Source organism: Epinephelus moara, chromosome 20 (genome assembly GCF_006386435.1).
Source record: "Epinephelus moara isolate mb chromosome 20, YSFRI_EMoa_1.0, whole genome shotgun sequence".
NCBI lineage: Eukaryota > Metazoa > Chordata > Actinopteri > Perciformes > Serranidae > Epinephelus > Epinephelus moara.
Window position 1 is genome coordinate 44,214,354 of NC_065525.1, and position 13,121 is coordinate 44,227,474.

The window sequence follows — 13,121 nt, forward strand, 5'->3', positions numbered from 1 at the left end:
CTCACTGACGTGGTCAATCTATGTGAAACTGCACATAGGCATTGAGGATTGGCATAGGTAGAAGGTGACAAAGCTACCAATGGCTATGGACTAGTCTTTTAATATTTTCCTGCCGAGGGACTGCAGATGCAATTTGGCTATATAGCTCAACTCCAGCTCAACACTTACACTGTGCGTGGCACCTGTTACATAAACTACTAAACTAAACTAATTTGGCTCTGGTGCTCTTATTAAAACTAGAATTACCGCCCAGCTGCTGTTTGCTTCCGTGCACCAGTCCAGTTTCTCTGACAGTTTACATCCATGTCAGTGAAAACATGGATGCTTCACACACAGAAGATCTATACAATCAGCACAGTTTCAAGGTGGACACCAAATAATAGTGTCACCAGTTAAATATCTGACCAAATGAAACCTCTTCTTTTCCTGAGATATGACGTTGAATAATGGCCAGAAAAGTGTTTTGAGTAGAACAATATGATGTCACAGTTGTTCTTTGACCACCAAAATGTAATCAGTTCATCACTGAGTTGAAGTGAATGTTTGCATCAAATATGAAGAAATTTTCTCAAGACGTTCTTGAGATATTGCATTCACGAGAGTGGGAATACATACAGACAACCCTAAAAACATAATACAGCTATCGCTGGCGTCACATCCCAGCTACATCAGCTGATCTCAAACAGACCAGTCAACTGATGGATCAGCTGCCCGACATGCTGCTGCAACTGCACACCTGAATGCACTTGTTGCTCAAGATGCTGATTTTCTGCTGTTTGAGATTCTGCATTTTTTCTACACAACATGAAACAATCAATCAAAGTGATCTCAGTGAGCACTCCCAAAGGAAAAAAGGGGCAGAAAAGCATTTGTTACAAAACTCATGAAGGTGACTTTTTTTCGTTGTTGTTGCCCAACACCTTGGTGGAAACAGGAGCGTCTGTGTCCGACTGTAGGCTGTGTTTGGACAGGTGTACGGAGGTGTGAAGGGAGGACGAGGTTTGAACATCTCAGTCATCTCATCCAGAGCAGGTAGAAACACACTGGATGGATTTGTTTGTTTGAAGCAGACTGAATCGTTAACGTGTCCTGTTGCATCGGCTCACCAGTTTGATGATCGTACCATCATCACCCACTTTTCTCCTGGACCTTATGAGAACATTGAAAAATATTAACAATAAACTAAGAGAGAGGAAGAGGTGACTAATGCAAAAAAACAAAACTTCTCTCAGGAGAGAGAAGGTGCAGCCACGTGCCCGCCCCAGTGGTGAAGGACCAATGCAGAGCTTTTATGTAGAAGAAACAAAGTGTCAAACGTAGGCTCCTATGGGTAAAAGTAAAACAAGTAAATGACTGGGACCTCCCATTTTTTAAAGAAGCATTTTTCATTAGCAGATATACTGCAAACTGTATTTAAACAGAACTGAAATATCAGCTTCATTATTGCAACTGAGCGATAAGCAGAAATATGTGGTCATATTTACACCACCCTGCCTCTGATGTTGTTTTTAAAGGAAACTGAAAGCTTGGAAATAAAACTTCTGTATTTTTACTCAGGCAAAAAATTGACAAATATCATCAGCAAAACGGATGTCCAATTTCACAAGTCATTACCAGTGTCGGGCAGTAACGTGTTACAGCAATAATATTACTTTTTCCAGTAAGGAGTAGTGTAATATTACAGTTACCACAAAACCAAACAACTCATCACAACGTTACTTTTGTTATCACATCACTACTGACTTGAAATAAAGCATCACATCTGCAGACTTATTTTAGTAATTGTCGCACTGCCCAGGAACGTCACAAAGCAACAAGCTAATTTTCAAGATGGAAACGTTTACCTTAGCAGCTGGAAATATTCCCATTACTTTGATTTTGTCGGGAGGAAAGACGACAAGCTGCAGGTACATAGATGGTAAATGGACCTACATTTGTATAGCAACTAGTCATCCGACCACTCAAAGTGCTTTTTACACCACGAGTCACATTCACCCATTCACACACACGTCCATACACTGGTGGCCGAGGCTACCATACAAGGTGCCCTTTTTTTCAGTTTTTAACACACACACACCTGTGGAAGCATCATCAGGAGCAATTTGGGGTTCAGTATCTTGCTCAAGGATGCTTCGACATACATTTTCAGAGTAACAAGCCCAACACTGCTTGGAGTCCCCTCTATGCTATCCGCCAACCCGGTTTGCAGTTTGGTGCTTGAGCCAAAACTAAAAATCTACGATAATATTAAACGTGTGATTTTCTCGAAATGTCAAGACAAAAAAAAGAAAAAAAGACTGACCTCAGACAGCTCGGACAGAGTTTTATGACCACCTTACACCAAATGATCGGGGTCATGGGAGCATCCACCAATTGCAGTAAAACTCTAATGATTTTATTCCAACATTGGAAATTTGTCTGCAACAGTGAAATCACCTGAAAAGTCATTTGGGGTATTAGTTACTGTCCATCACTGGCTGGTCCATTAAGCAGTTCATATGTTGTGGAGAGGGGACAAACCAAGAGAAATGATCGTATCCATGGTGATCACAAAATGCTTTTATAATAATAAAGGTCTCAATCAGTGAAGGGGTATGAATATGGAATGAGGGAGACCCCGTGCCTGAGAGCGCTCCGGGCCTGGTATCACTAAATCTCAGTTTTTTTGTGCCTGATATGATCCAAGAGAGGAAGTGCTCGACTCAACATCAATCTTCAGTTCCTCCCTCAGAAACTGTGATTACTTTTTTTTTATAGTTTGGTCTGTAGCTTGACATCCGTCTGTAAACTTTCCTCTTCTCTTTAGAGCGATGCAGAAAATCAGAACAGTTGAGAAGAGAGAGCAGTAACCTGAGACCATGTTGACAAAATGATGCCATTTTTTTAACCTCCACCTTCACCTTAACAGGCACAATATGTCAGAGAAATGATGATGAAACTCCCGGAAATTATATTTCTTCCAAAGTGAATATACAGCATGATGGAGTTCAACTTTTCTGTTGATGGATGAAAAAAAGAAACAGTGAAATAAATCTGGAGCCTGGCAGAGAGACGGAGAGTCCTGGATGCTGAGAGGAAAGCAAAAACGTTTCTGAATAAATCAACAGAGTCGAAAAACTTTGGAAAACTACCAGGAAAGTTTGTAGAAGTTTTTTCTCCAAGACGTGTTACAGTCGGCAGGCTGTCAGTGCGAGACGATGGACATAAAAAGGCCTCATGGAGAGGCAGCGGTGGAATGTAACTAAGTACATTTACTCAAGTACAAATTTAACCTACTTTTACTTCAGCATTTTCTTTTAATGCCACTTTCTAGAAGAAGAAGAAGAAGAAGAAGAAGATATACTTTATTAATCCCTGAGGGGAAATTCAATTTTTTCATTCTGTTTTTTCATTCATACACATGCACAGACAGGACCGATACATGTATTAAATGGAGAGATGTCAGAGTGAGTGGGCCGCCCATGGATGAGTGCCCTGAGCAGTTTGGGGTTCAGTGCCTTGCTCAAGAGCACCTCAGCAGTGCCCAGGAGGTGAACTGGCACCTCTCCAACTACCAGTCCATGCTCCATATTTGATCTGGACGAACCCAAGTCCCAGTGACTGAGCTACTGCCGCCCTATCTTCTGCTTCCACTCCACCACATCTGAGAGGGAAATGTTCTACTTTTTAAGGCTCAGACGCACTTCCTGCATTCAGTGTTCACGGACAGCTAAAGTCACACAGACGCACGTGTGATTCTATTCGTAATACAGCTGAGGGTCTGCGACAGCCCCCAAAAGTAAGAGGAGGGCTGGGAGCTAGATTACCGTCCTACTACTGCCGACATTGGGACTGGAGTTTGGAAACAGAGATCAAAGCATGTGCAGTCGGCGTGATTGCACACAGTCTGCAAAGTCACAAAAATGGTGCGTAGACACATGGATGTGGAAACTGTAACCTCGCTGCAATATTTGACAGCTTTTTGTAACTTTACAAATCAAGATTTTTACACACAGTAGGATTTTTTGTTCTAAATTACACTTCCTGACAGAAGAGCTGAAATGATTAATTATTAGTTAATAAGTCAACAGAAGGTTATTAAGCATTATTACTGGGTGAAAGTCAGAGGTCACTGACCAAGGGTTGGTAATCAAGGACTTCGGAGTGAGACTGGGTTGATGTTTGGCATATTGCACCTGAAATGCTTTGAGGTCTGAAGTTAAAAATTTCAAGAGTAAAATTCCGACATCTGTCTTTGACTGAAATGCATCATTCGACTTTTTTCCGACCTGGTTTTTAACACGTAATCTGTATCTGAATATTTCATCTAAATTTACAAAAAACAATCTGCCAGCGTTGTTGTGTGTTTGAATCTTTTTCTCTTCAATCTCGTTGTCTGGTTTCAGCAGCTTCAGGTTTTTTTTTAAAGGAGGATAAACTGAACATTCAGAGTTACAGTGGCTGTAAAAGGCCAAACTCACAGTCGATCAAAAGCTCTGAGCCTTCACTAATGGAACAGGCTGACCTCTGACCTGGTGTATTTACAGCCATGAATGCAGCCCCTTCCTGTTGACATTTAGCTTTGAGAACAACTCCAACATGACTTCAAGTCTTTTCTTACCTTTGATTTCTGCTGGTAAACAAACTGAGCTAGAGTCCCTGCTCTACCTGGAAGTAAAGATTTCAGAACCTAAACTTTGTTGTTTGGGTTAAAAAATGGGGCCATTTGCCTCAGTGGGCTGAGAAGCCCTGAGAAAGGGGAGTAAGTCAAACACCCTGGGCCGTATTCACAAAGCATCCTAGTGCTAAGAGTTGCTCCTAGTGACGAAATTCTAAGAAAATTCTTAGAATTTCCCCTTAAAGTTAAGACTAGGTCCTTAAGATAAAAGTTATTCACAAAGCATCTTAGACCTTAAAAGAGCTCCTAAGGTGAAAAACTAAGAGTTAAGAGTTTCTTAATCGGAGAAAATGGTGGAAAAAACAAAGAGGTCAGAGAAACGGTCTCTAAACACAAAATGATATTGAGTAAATGAAATGCTACAGATGAGATTGTGCAGGGATAATGTTTGTGGTTGATCTCATTTGGGATACGCACTCATTTCCCAGCTAACAAAATAACGCTATAACGCCAGAAATAAAATGATCACAATACTAAGATATTTGAAAAACTGGAAAAATGCAACAGTGCAGCAGTGATGACTTTTGTCTGTCTCAACCTTCCATCAGCAGAGTGATCATTGGTTTCACATGTATAAGAGATATGCCGTCCTTTTTTCTGGCCATTTACACTTTACCCACCTATTATTCAAAAACCCATTGGAATATATATGGGAGTATACCCACTTTCGTGGTAACTGACCCATCTACTTTTTTAGCACACCCACCTCATCAACTATCACTGCACCACTGGTTGTACCTTCATCTTCAGCTATCACTGCCGTACAAAGATATTTAAGTTCGGAACACTTTAGTCAAAGAAAACTTAATTTCCATTTGCAGTACTACACTTGGTGGTATGGCTCTGTTCTGGGGCTTCTGCCTTTCCTCAAGGCTAAGCAGAAAGCCTACAGCAGAGAGAGCAAACCTCCCTGCCCTTCCACGTGCATACAAGGAAAGCCTTAAAGCACCGAGAACACACCCCTCCGTCTTTCCATTCGCATGCGAGGAAAGCCTGAGGCAGGGAGAGCAGCAGCAAAGACAGAACAGAGCAGCATCAATGACAAACAGAAATGACATTGATAAGTCAGACACAGCATGAAAAGGAGCAGCTGGAGTGGAGGCAGGTTGCAAAGCAGCTTGCAGAGGAAGCAGCAACAGTAGGCAGGCCAGAGCAGTTTAAATAGGGCGCCCTGAATGAGATTTGCCAATTAGTTGCATAGAAAGGAATCATGTGATCTATCAGCTGACTCCCTTCCATTAATCAGCTGATCCATCAGTTGATTGGACTGTTTGAGATCAGCTGATGTAGCTGGGATGTGAGCTGAGCTTGACATCGTGTCCTGCCTGAACTAACGCTATGCTCAGTTTTAAAATTGTCCTTTATCAAAGCAAAAAAATTGTTTCTGGTTAGATGATTTCCTTTGGATTTGAATTTTAACTATCTGCTTCTCGGACAGGTGTTAATTGATTTACCTGGTCTGATTATATATGGGGCTCTAGTTTGGCAGACCAGGCGAGGCGGGGGCGCAGTGCACCTGCGCTTCACCAACTGGGTGTGGCCAGGCGGATTTTGCAAATTTGGCACACCGTGCGCCTGGCGCAGCTACTCCTCTTTCCCACCTCCGTCCCTCCTACCTGCGCAAGTCGGAAAGAGGGAGGAGCGAAAGCGTGGAGTGGGTTTTACACACATCACACCAATCAAATGAGCCCCTCTCCTCGCCCTTAAATGCGCCGCGCGAAGGCGTAATGAGAGTTTACTCCATTCACCATGGCAGAAGAGAGCAGCAGCGTCAGACGGCCAAACTTCTCCCAGGAGGAAACTGATGTCGTCAGACGGCCAAACTTCTCCCAGGAGGAAACTGATGTTCTGGTCCGGGAGGTCCAAGCTCGCAGTGTCCGAATATACGGAACTGCGAGCAGACCTCCACGGGCTGATGATGCAAAGGTAGCCTGGGAGGAGGTCACCACAATTGTAAATCAATGTTGCGTTTCTCTCGTGCGCGCGCTCTCTCTCTTTCTCTCTCGCAGTCTCACTCTGTTTCTTTTCTTTTGACTTTTCTAAGATGACAGATGCTGAATATATACTCCCTATCTGATGCTGTGGCTGTTTGTGGTTGGCTGAGAGGGATGTGAACTCATTAGTTTGCAGCTGTGTTAATCAAATCAGGTTGGGTTTCCATTACGCGTGCCAAACGTGCCAAACGGTGCCAATCCCCTTTGATCTGACATCAGATGTGACGGGACAGTCGATATAGAGATACATTTATGTGCTGATTGCAGATAGTTGCATTGAATAGTGGTTTTTTGGGTATTTATTGCATCGTTAATGTGCCTGATATTCTGGAAACCTGCCTGTGAGGTTTTGGTGACGTGTGCGCACTGTCCGCTGGTCAGCCAAACTTCGACTTACACCGGCTGCGCTCCCCCTGCGTTGACAGTAGACCTGGTTTCAGATGGCGAGCTTTTAGCGCACCTTCGGCAAAGCCTTTTGGCACGAAACTGTCACTGCGCCAAGCTGGATCTGTCGACACCTCCCCCTGCTGCACCACCACACCCATCTCAGCGCACCTCGGTCTGCCAAACTACCAAACTGAACGTGCCTCGGGTTGCGCTGCTCCAAACTAGCTCTGCGCGGGGTTCTCCACCCTGCGCTGCGCCGGGAAACTAGAGCCCTTAAAGTCACATTATTGGCATGTTTACAGCAGGCGGGACGGGAAAGTTTTAGCAGCAGGTGTTCAACAGACACAAACAATGAATAAGAAGGCCTGAGGTGTTTGTTGTGTTTCTCCTCACAATTAACGGTGTGGACGCTCCGAGCCCTTTGAACAAAAACTGTCTGCTGTGTGATTATAGAAAAATACATTTCACTCTCTGTATGTTGAAATGTTCTCAGTAAACTGTGTTCTGTTTCTTTTGGCTGCAGGTTTTCAGTAAAAACCTGAGATCTGATGTAGGAGAGGTGTCTTCTGCCTGCAGACTTCAGTACTGTGAAGCCTCAGGCGGAAAGCCGTCGGCTGTTTGATGTGACACCTCAGTCTGCTCTGGGACGGTGATGTAATCTTCATCTGAGCATGTCGTTGAGTCTGAATCTGCTGCATCAATAACTCCAGCTAAAAACTGAAACTCCTGTTGTCCATTTCTTTCCTTCCTCAGATCAGAAGAAACCCGGACACTCAGCTGCTCTTAAGACTGCGTAACACAATAACCTGAAGCTAAAAGGTCCACTTACTAAAATTTTGGGCTCTCAACCACCTTCTTCCTCTCCCCAGTCTTTATCATCAGAAGTCCCTGGGTCATGTGTGTCATCATGGAGACCAGTAACCAGAGGAAATTGTTGGCATTGCATGTTTCTGCAAACCACAAATATGTTACATTTGTATGTTTCATACAAATCATATCAACATCTTAAAAGTGACGTAGTTCAGATGACATAAACTGAGTTTCTCATCAGAGGGAGGAAATTGTGGATGATGTGACACCGAGGCAAGACACCAGCAGTAGTCCAGCTCCTCCAGGATGGCACATCCATACATGTGATCGCAAGAAGGTTTGCTGTGTCTCCCAGCACAGTCTCAAGAGCATGGAGGAGACACCAGGAGACCAGCTGTTACACCAGGAGAGCTGGACAGAGCCGTAGAAGGGCATCAACCCAGCAGCAGGACCGCTATCTGCTCCTTTGTGTGAGGAGGAACAGGAGGAGCACTGCCAGAGCCCTACAACATGACCTCCAGCAGGCTACTGGTGTGCATGTTTCTGACCACACTGTCAGAAACAGTATCCATGAGGGTGGCATGAGGGCCCCACGTCCTCCAGTGGGACCTGTGCTCACAGCCCAGCACCGTGCAGCTCCATCATTCACCAGAGAACACCCGAACTGGCAGGTCCACCATTGGCGCCCCGTTCTCTTCACAGATGAGAGCAGGTTCACACTGAGCACATGTGACAGGCGTGAAAGAGTCTGGAGACGCCGTGGTGAACGTTCTGCTGCCTGTGACATCATCCAACATGACGGGTTTGGCGGTGGGTCAGTGATGGTCTGGGGAGGCAGATCCTTGGAGGGTCACACAGACCTCCATGTCAGAGCCAACAGTACCCTGACTGCTGTTAGGTACCAGGATGAAATCCTCAGAGCGACAGTCAGACCCAAAGCTGGTGCAGAGGGCCCTGGGTTCCTCCTGGTGCAGAGGGCCCTGGGTTCCTCCTGGTGCAGGACCCGGCTTATGTCCAGACCTAAATCCACCTGGGCACCTACAGTATGGGACGTTATGTATCGGTGCATCAGACTGTCCAGGAGCTCACTGCTGCCCTGATCCAGATCTGGGAGGAGATCCCCCAGGACACCATCTGCCGACTCATCAGGAGCATGCTCAGACGTTGTCAGGAGGTCATACAGGCAGGAGGGGGCCGTACACACTACTGAGTCACATGATAAGTTGATGTGATAAAATTCACACAAGTTGGATCAGCCTGTGATTTCAATGTTATACTTTGATTTTCGGTGTGATTTTGAACCCAGCCCTCAGCGGGTTCATGACTTGATTAAAAGAAACAACTAAAAACTAAAAAGTCAACCTCATCGTGGCACAATATGAAAATTCAAGGGATCACCAAAGTTAGTAGACTTTGTCCTTTGGGATCTGTGAATGCCTGCATAAATTTTCATGGTATTCCATCTGATAGTTGTTAAGGTATTTTTGTGGACTGCTCGGTTTCCTTTAATGACTCATGTCTGAAACATCCTGCTTTGTTATGTCGAAACACGATAAAGAATCTCGACTCACAAGATTCCGAAAAGTTCATATCAGAGGAGGTTGGCTGCAGTAGAAAAAGTGCCAGTTGTCTTGCGGTGGTGCTGCTGGCTCAGCTGTCAATCAAACTTGCACACCGAGCCGCCCACTCTGAAGCTTTAGGGCTAAATAAACATTTTTATGTCTTTACTAGAGATTTTGGCAGCACAGAGACAGAATACATGAGGAAAGAGACATGAAACAACACGCAACAAAGATTCCCAGGCGGACTCAAACAGGAGACGCTGCAGTTCATAGTGGGTGCCTTGATCCCTCGGCCACAGAGGCCTTTTGCTTTCATATAATAAATATTAACAGTAAGTTGTTGAATTGAAAATCACTTTGACATGATGTAGTCTGAGCAGATTCTGAAGCCTCATCTGTCCAGATCTCTTCAGCTCCCGTCAGAGATTCAAAGCACCTCGTTGCTTCTACTGCTTTTCCTCACACAATCTTGAAAATCAGATGCCTTGTCCAAATTCTGGTCATTATCAGTGGTGCAGAGCGTTCCTGGTTAAAACCTGAAACAGCACATCTTCAGTAGCTGAACAGTAGCATCAGAAAAAAGACTGATAAACTATGTTTAGAGGGAATGACAGTGAATCGCTCCACCTGTCCTCCAGATCTCCCCACAGACACGATAATGAGCAAAATCCTCCATCTGGCAGCTCGCTTACAGGAAACTCAACCCAAAAAACTGTTGTCTGAATGTGCTAAATTTAATTCTGCTCTAATTAGTTTTGTGTCGAGAGGCTGTGGAGCAGGCAGGGCTGTGCCTGTGGTGATCAGAAACTAATAAATCATCAATCAGTCAGATGAGAGGCTTTGAGACAGCCCCCTCTCCTAAAAACCTCTGTATCTCTCGTGTAGAGACATGTGACATAGCAAGTAGCTGTCAAGTTCAACATTTAGATGCTTTTAAAGGGTTCTAGCTTTAAAACCAGTCAGCTAAAGTTTTGGACCAAACTTATGTTAATGATGTAGCCAAATGTGAGTTCATTTTCGATTTCCAAGGAGCATCATCGATGGCAGTGGACCAAAATGCCTCAGGACTGGGACTGGACTGGACCGTCTCAGAATTAATCACCGTTTCAGGGCATACAGTATTACACATTTTTCAGCCAACGGCATGAGACTTCGGTGTTTTGGTCCTCCTGCTCTCTCTCTCTCTTTCTCTCTCTCTCTCACACACACAAACACACACACAGAAAGACTCACAAACGCCTCCATCCATCCAAATCAATTTCTCCTGAGTGATACCGGGGAGGTGTGTTTCTCATGACCATGGAGCACCACTGCAACTTGCAAATATATATATATATATATATATATATATATACATATATATATGACCTTACCAGCTTACAGTGAAAAAAATCATCACATTTAACGACGCGAATTAACTTAAACTTAAAGATTAAAGATAGCGTGAGAAGGCAAGTTGCATTTCTCATCTGCAGGGCTCCAGGCCGCGACTATTCAGTCACATTTTGTGACCATGGAGCACTAGTGTGACTTGCAAATCCTTTAAATATATAATTTGGAGAGCTGTTGGTGAGATTTCAGCTGACAGTGAGTGAATAAATCCTCACGTTTAAAGACGCAGCGGCACCAATTTAACTTTAACTGTTAACAACAACTGTTGACCGGAAGCTTCAAGTTCACAGCAAAAACATCAACACGTCCAGTGCGAGTCGAGCCGGGTGCTTCAAAATAAAAGCACCAGTGGTTCTGCTTTGATTTATTTAACTATAACAATACATTATCCAACTTCATCCTAACATAAGTTAATTTAGCTTTATTACATCAGAAGCTACTTTATTTGCTTTATTGTGATTGTAGTTAATTTAATAATTGTGTATTTTCATGGTCAACAGTACTTTGGAGGTGATTTCAAAATGTATATCATGTATCACGATATAGCCTTAAAATATCGAGATACTATTAGATATTTTTTTTAGCCATATTACTCAGCCCTATGTGTGACTGTATCTAAAATCATGAGCTTGCAGATTTGTCTGGTTCCCAGGCTACTAGCAAGCTACAACTGATCAAATCTACACTTCAAAATCAATTGTTCACAGATAAATGAGAAGCTGACAAAAGCTTACAAAATCTAAGCATAATGGAGCCTTAGCAACGATACTGCCTCAGCTTTATTTGTTATTTCTGCATGTCAGGATACCTCCTCGTGTATTATTTCCAAAACACAAATGAAAAATTAAATAAAAGTCACAATTCGATGCAAAGTTTTCACAACTACATCCCCCAGAAAGAAAAGGTAGAAAAAGACTGTGCAGCACTGTGAGCATCACAATCTGCAGGATTTCAATATGCTGTCATCAGTGTCACACAAAAACATACTGTACGTGTGTGTGTGTGTGTGTGTGTGTGTGTGTGTGTGTGCATGTGTGCTGCTGACAGTGTGTGCTTCCATTTATAAACTCTGCTGGAGGCCTGAACATTACATAAAACATGACAGTACATTATTTATCAGAGACGCACAGACTCACCCGCTCCGCTGACTGTGCCGTGCCAAAGAAGATGGGGATGAAGGCGAGCCAGATGATGCAGGTCGTGTACATAGTAAATCCAATGGGTTTGGCCTCATTGAAGGTCTCTGGCACGCCACGCGTCTTGATGGCGTAAACAGTGCATGTGACCATCAAGAGGATGCTGTATCCCAGAGAGCAGATGAGCGACAGGTCGGAGATGTCACACTTGAGGACGCCGCGAGCGTTCCAGGGATCCTGCGTGCGCTGCTCACCATAGTCCACAAAGGTGTGCGGTGGGTCGGCGGCGAACCAGATAAGGACACCGAGCAGCTGGACTGAGATCAGAGAGAAGGTGATGACCAGCTGGGAGGCTGGTGAGATGAAGCGTGGCGCCGTCACTGCCTTCTTGCCCTGCTCGAAGATGCGGTGGATGCGGTTGGTCTTGGTAAGCAGTGCGGCGTAGCTGAAGCACATGCCGAGGCCTAGGAAGATGCGGCGGAAGGAGCAGACGACCACATCCGGCGCAGCGATCATGGGGAAAGTGATGATGTAACACAGGAAGATGCCCGTCAGCAGCACATAGCTCATCTCCCGTCCTGATGCGCGAACAATGGGCGTGTCATTGTAGCGGACAAAGGTGACAATGACAAAGGTAGTGGCGATGATGCCCAGGACGGAGATGAAGACGGGTATCAGTGCCCAGGGCGAGTGCCACTCCAGCTTGATGATGGGGATGGGCTGGCAGCTCGTGCGGTTCTGGTCGGGTCTCTTCTCGTAGGGGCAGAGCTCGCAGGTGAACTCGCTGGCCTGGAAGTGGTATCCCTCGCAGCGCTCACAGTGCCAGCAACACGGGACGCCCTTCACCACCTTCTTCCTCTCGCCGGTCCGGCACGGCAGGCTGCACACTGAGGCCGGCAGGGAGGAGTCGCCGGCAGTCCACTGCAGGGCCTCCATCTGAGGGGAGGAAGGAGGAACCAGGCTGGTCAACTTTTAGCTGAACAAAAAACTCAGCAGCATCAGAGTGATCATATCATCACTTCGTAGTTTAAAGGGAAATTTCGGTTTATTTCAACCTGTCTCCAATCGTCCTAAATTTGTTTCAAGTGACTAGTGACATAAAAATAGTAGTTAGCATGTTAGCCGTTAGCCTAGATACAGCCGGGGCGCATAGTAGCGTCAGACCTGTTAAAACGTAAGTGAA

The 13,121-nt window shown here is 44.7% G+C and overlaps 2 protein-coding genes across 3 annotated transcripts in view; one reads left to right on the forward strand and one right to left on the reverse strand.

Annotated features, from left to right (window-relative positions):
- cadps2 (Ca++-dependent secretion activator 2) overlaps nt 1–13,121 on the forward strand; it is a 633,342-nt gene that overhangs the window by 104,424 nt on the left and 515,797 nt on the right. The gene's annotated exons all lie outside the window — the stretch shown is intronic.
- Nucleotides 1–13,121, reverse strand: part of LOC126407707 (metabotropic glutamate receptor 8-like) — a 212,319-nt gene that overhangs the window by 21,926 nt on the left and 177,272 nt on the right. Inside the window, exon 11 of the mRNA XM_050072857.1 lies at nt 11,939–12,874. Within this exon, the coding sequence (XP_049928814.1) occupies nt 11,939–12,874 (936 nt within the window). The remainder of the gene's footprint in view (nt 1–11,938; nt 12,875–13,121) is intronic.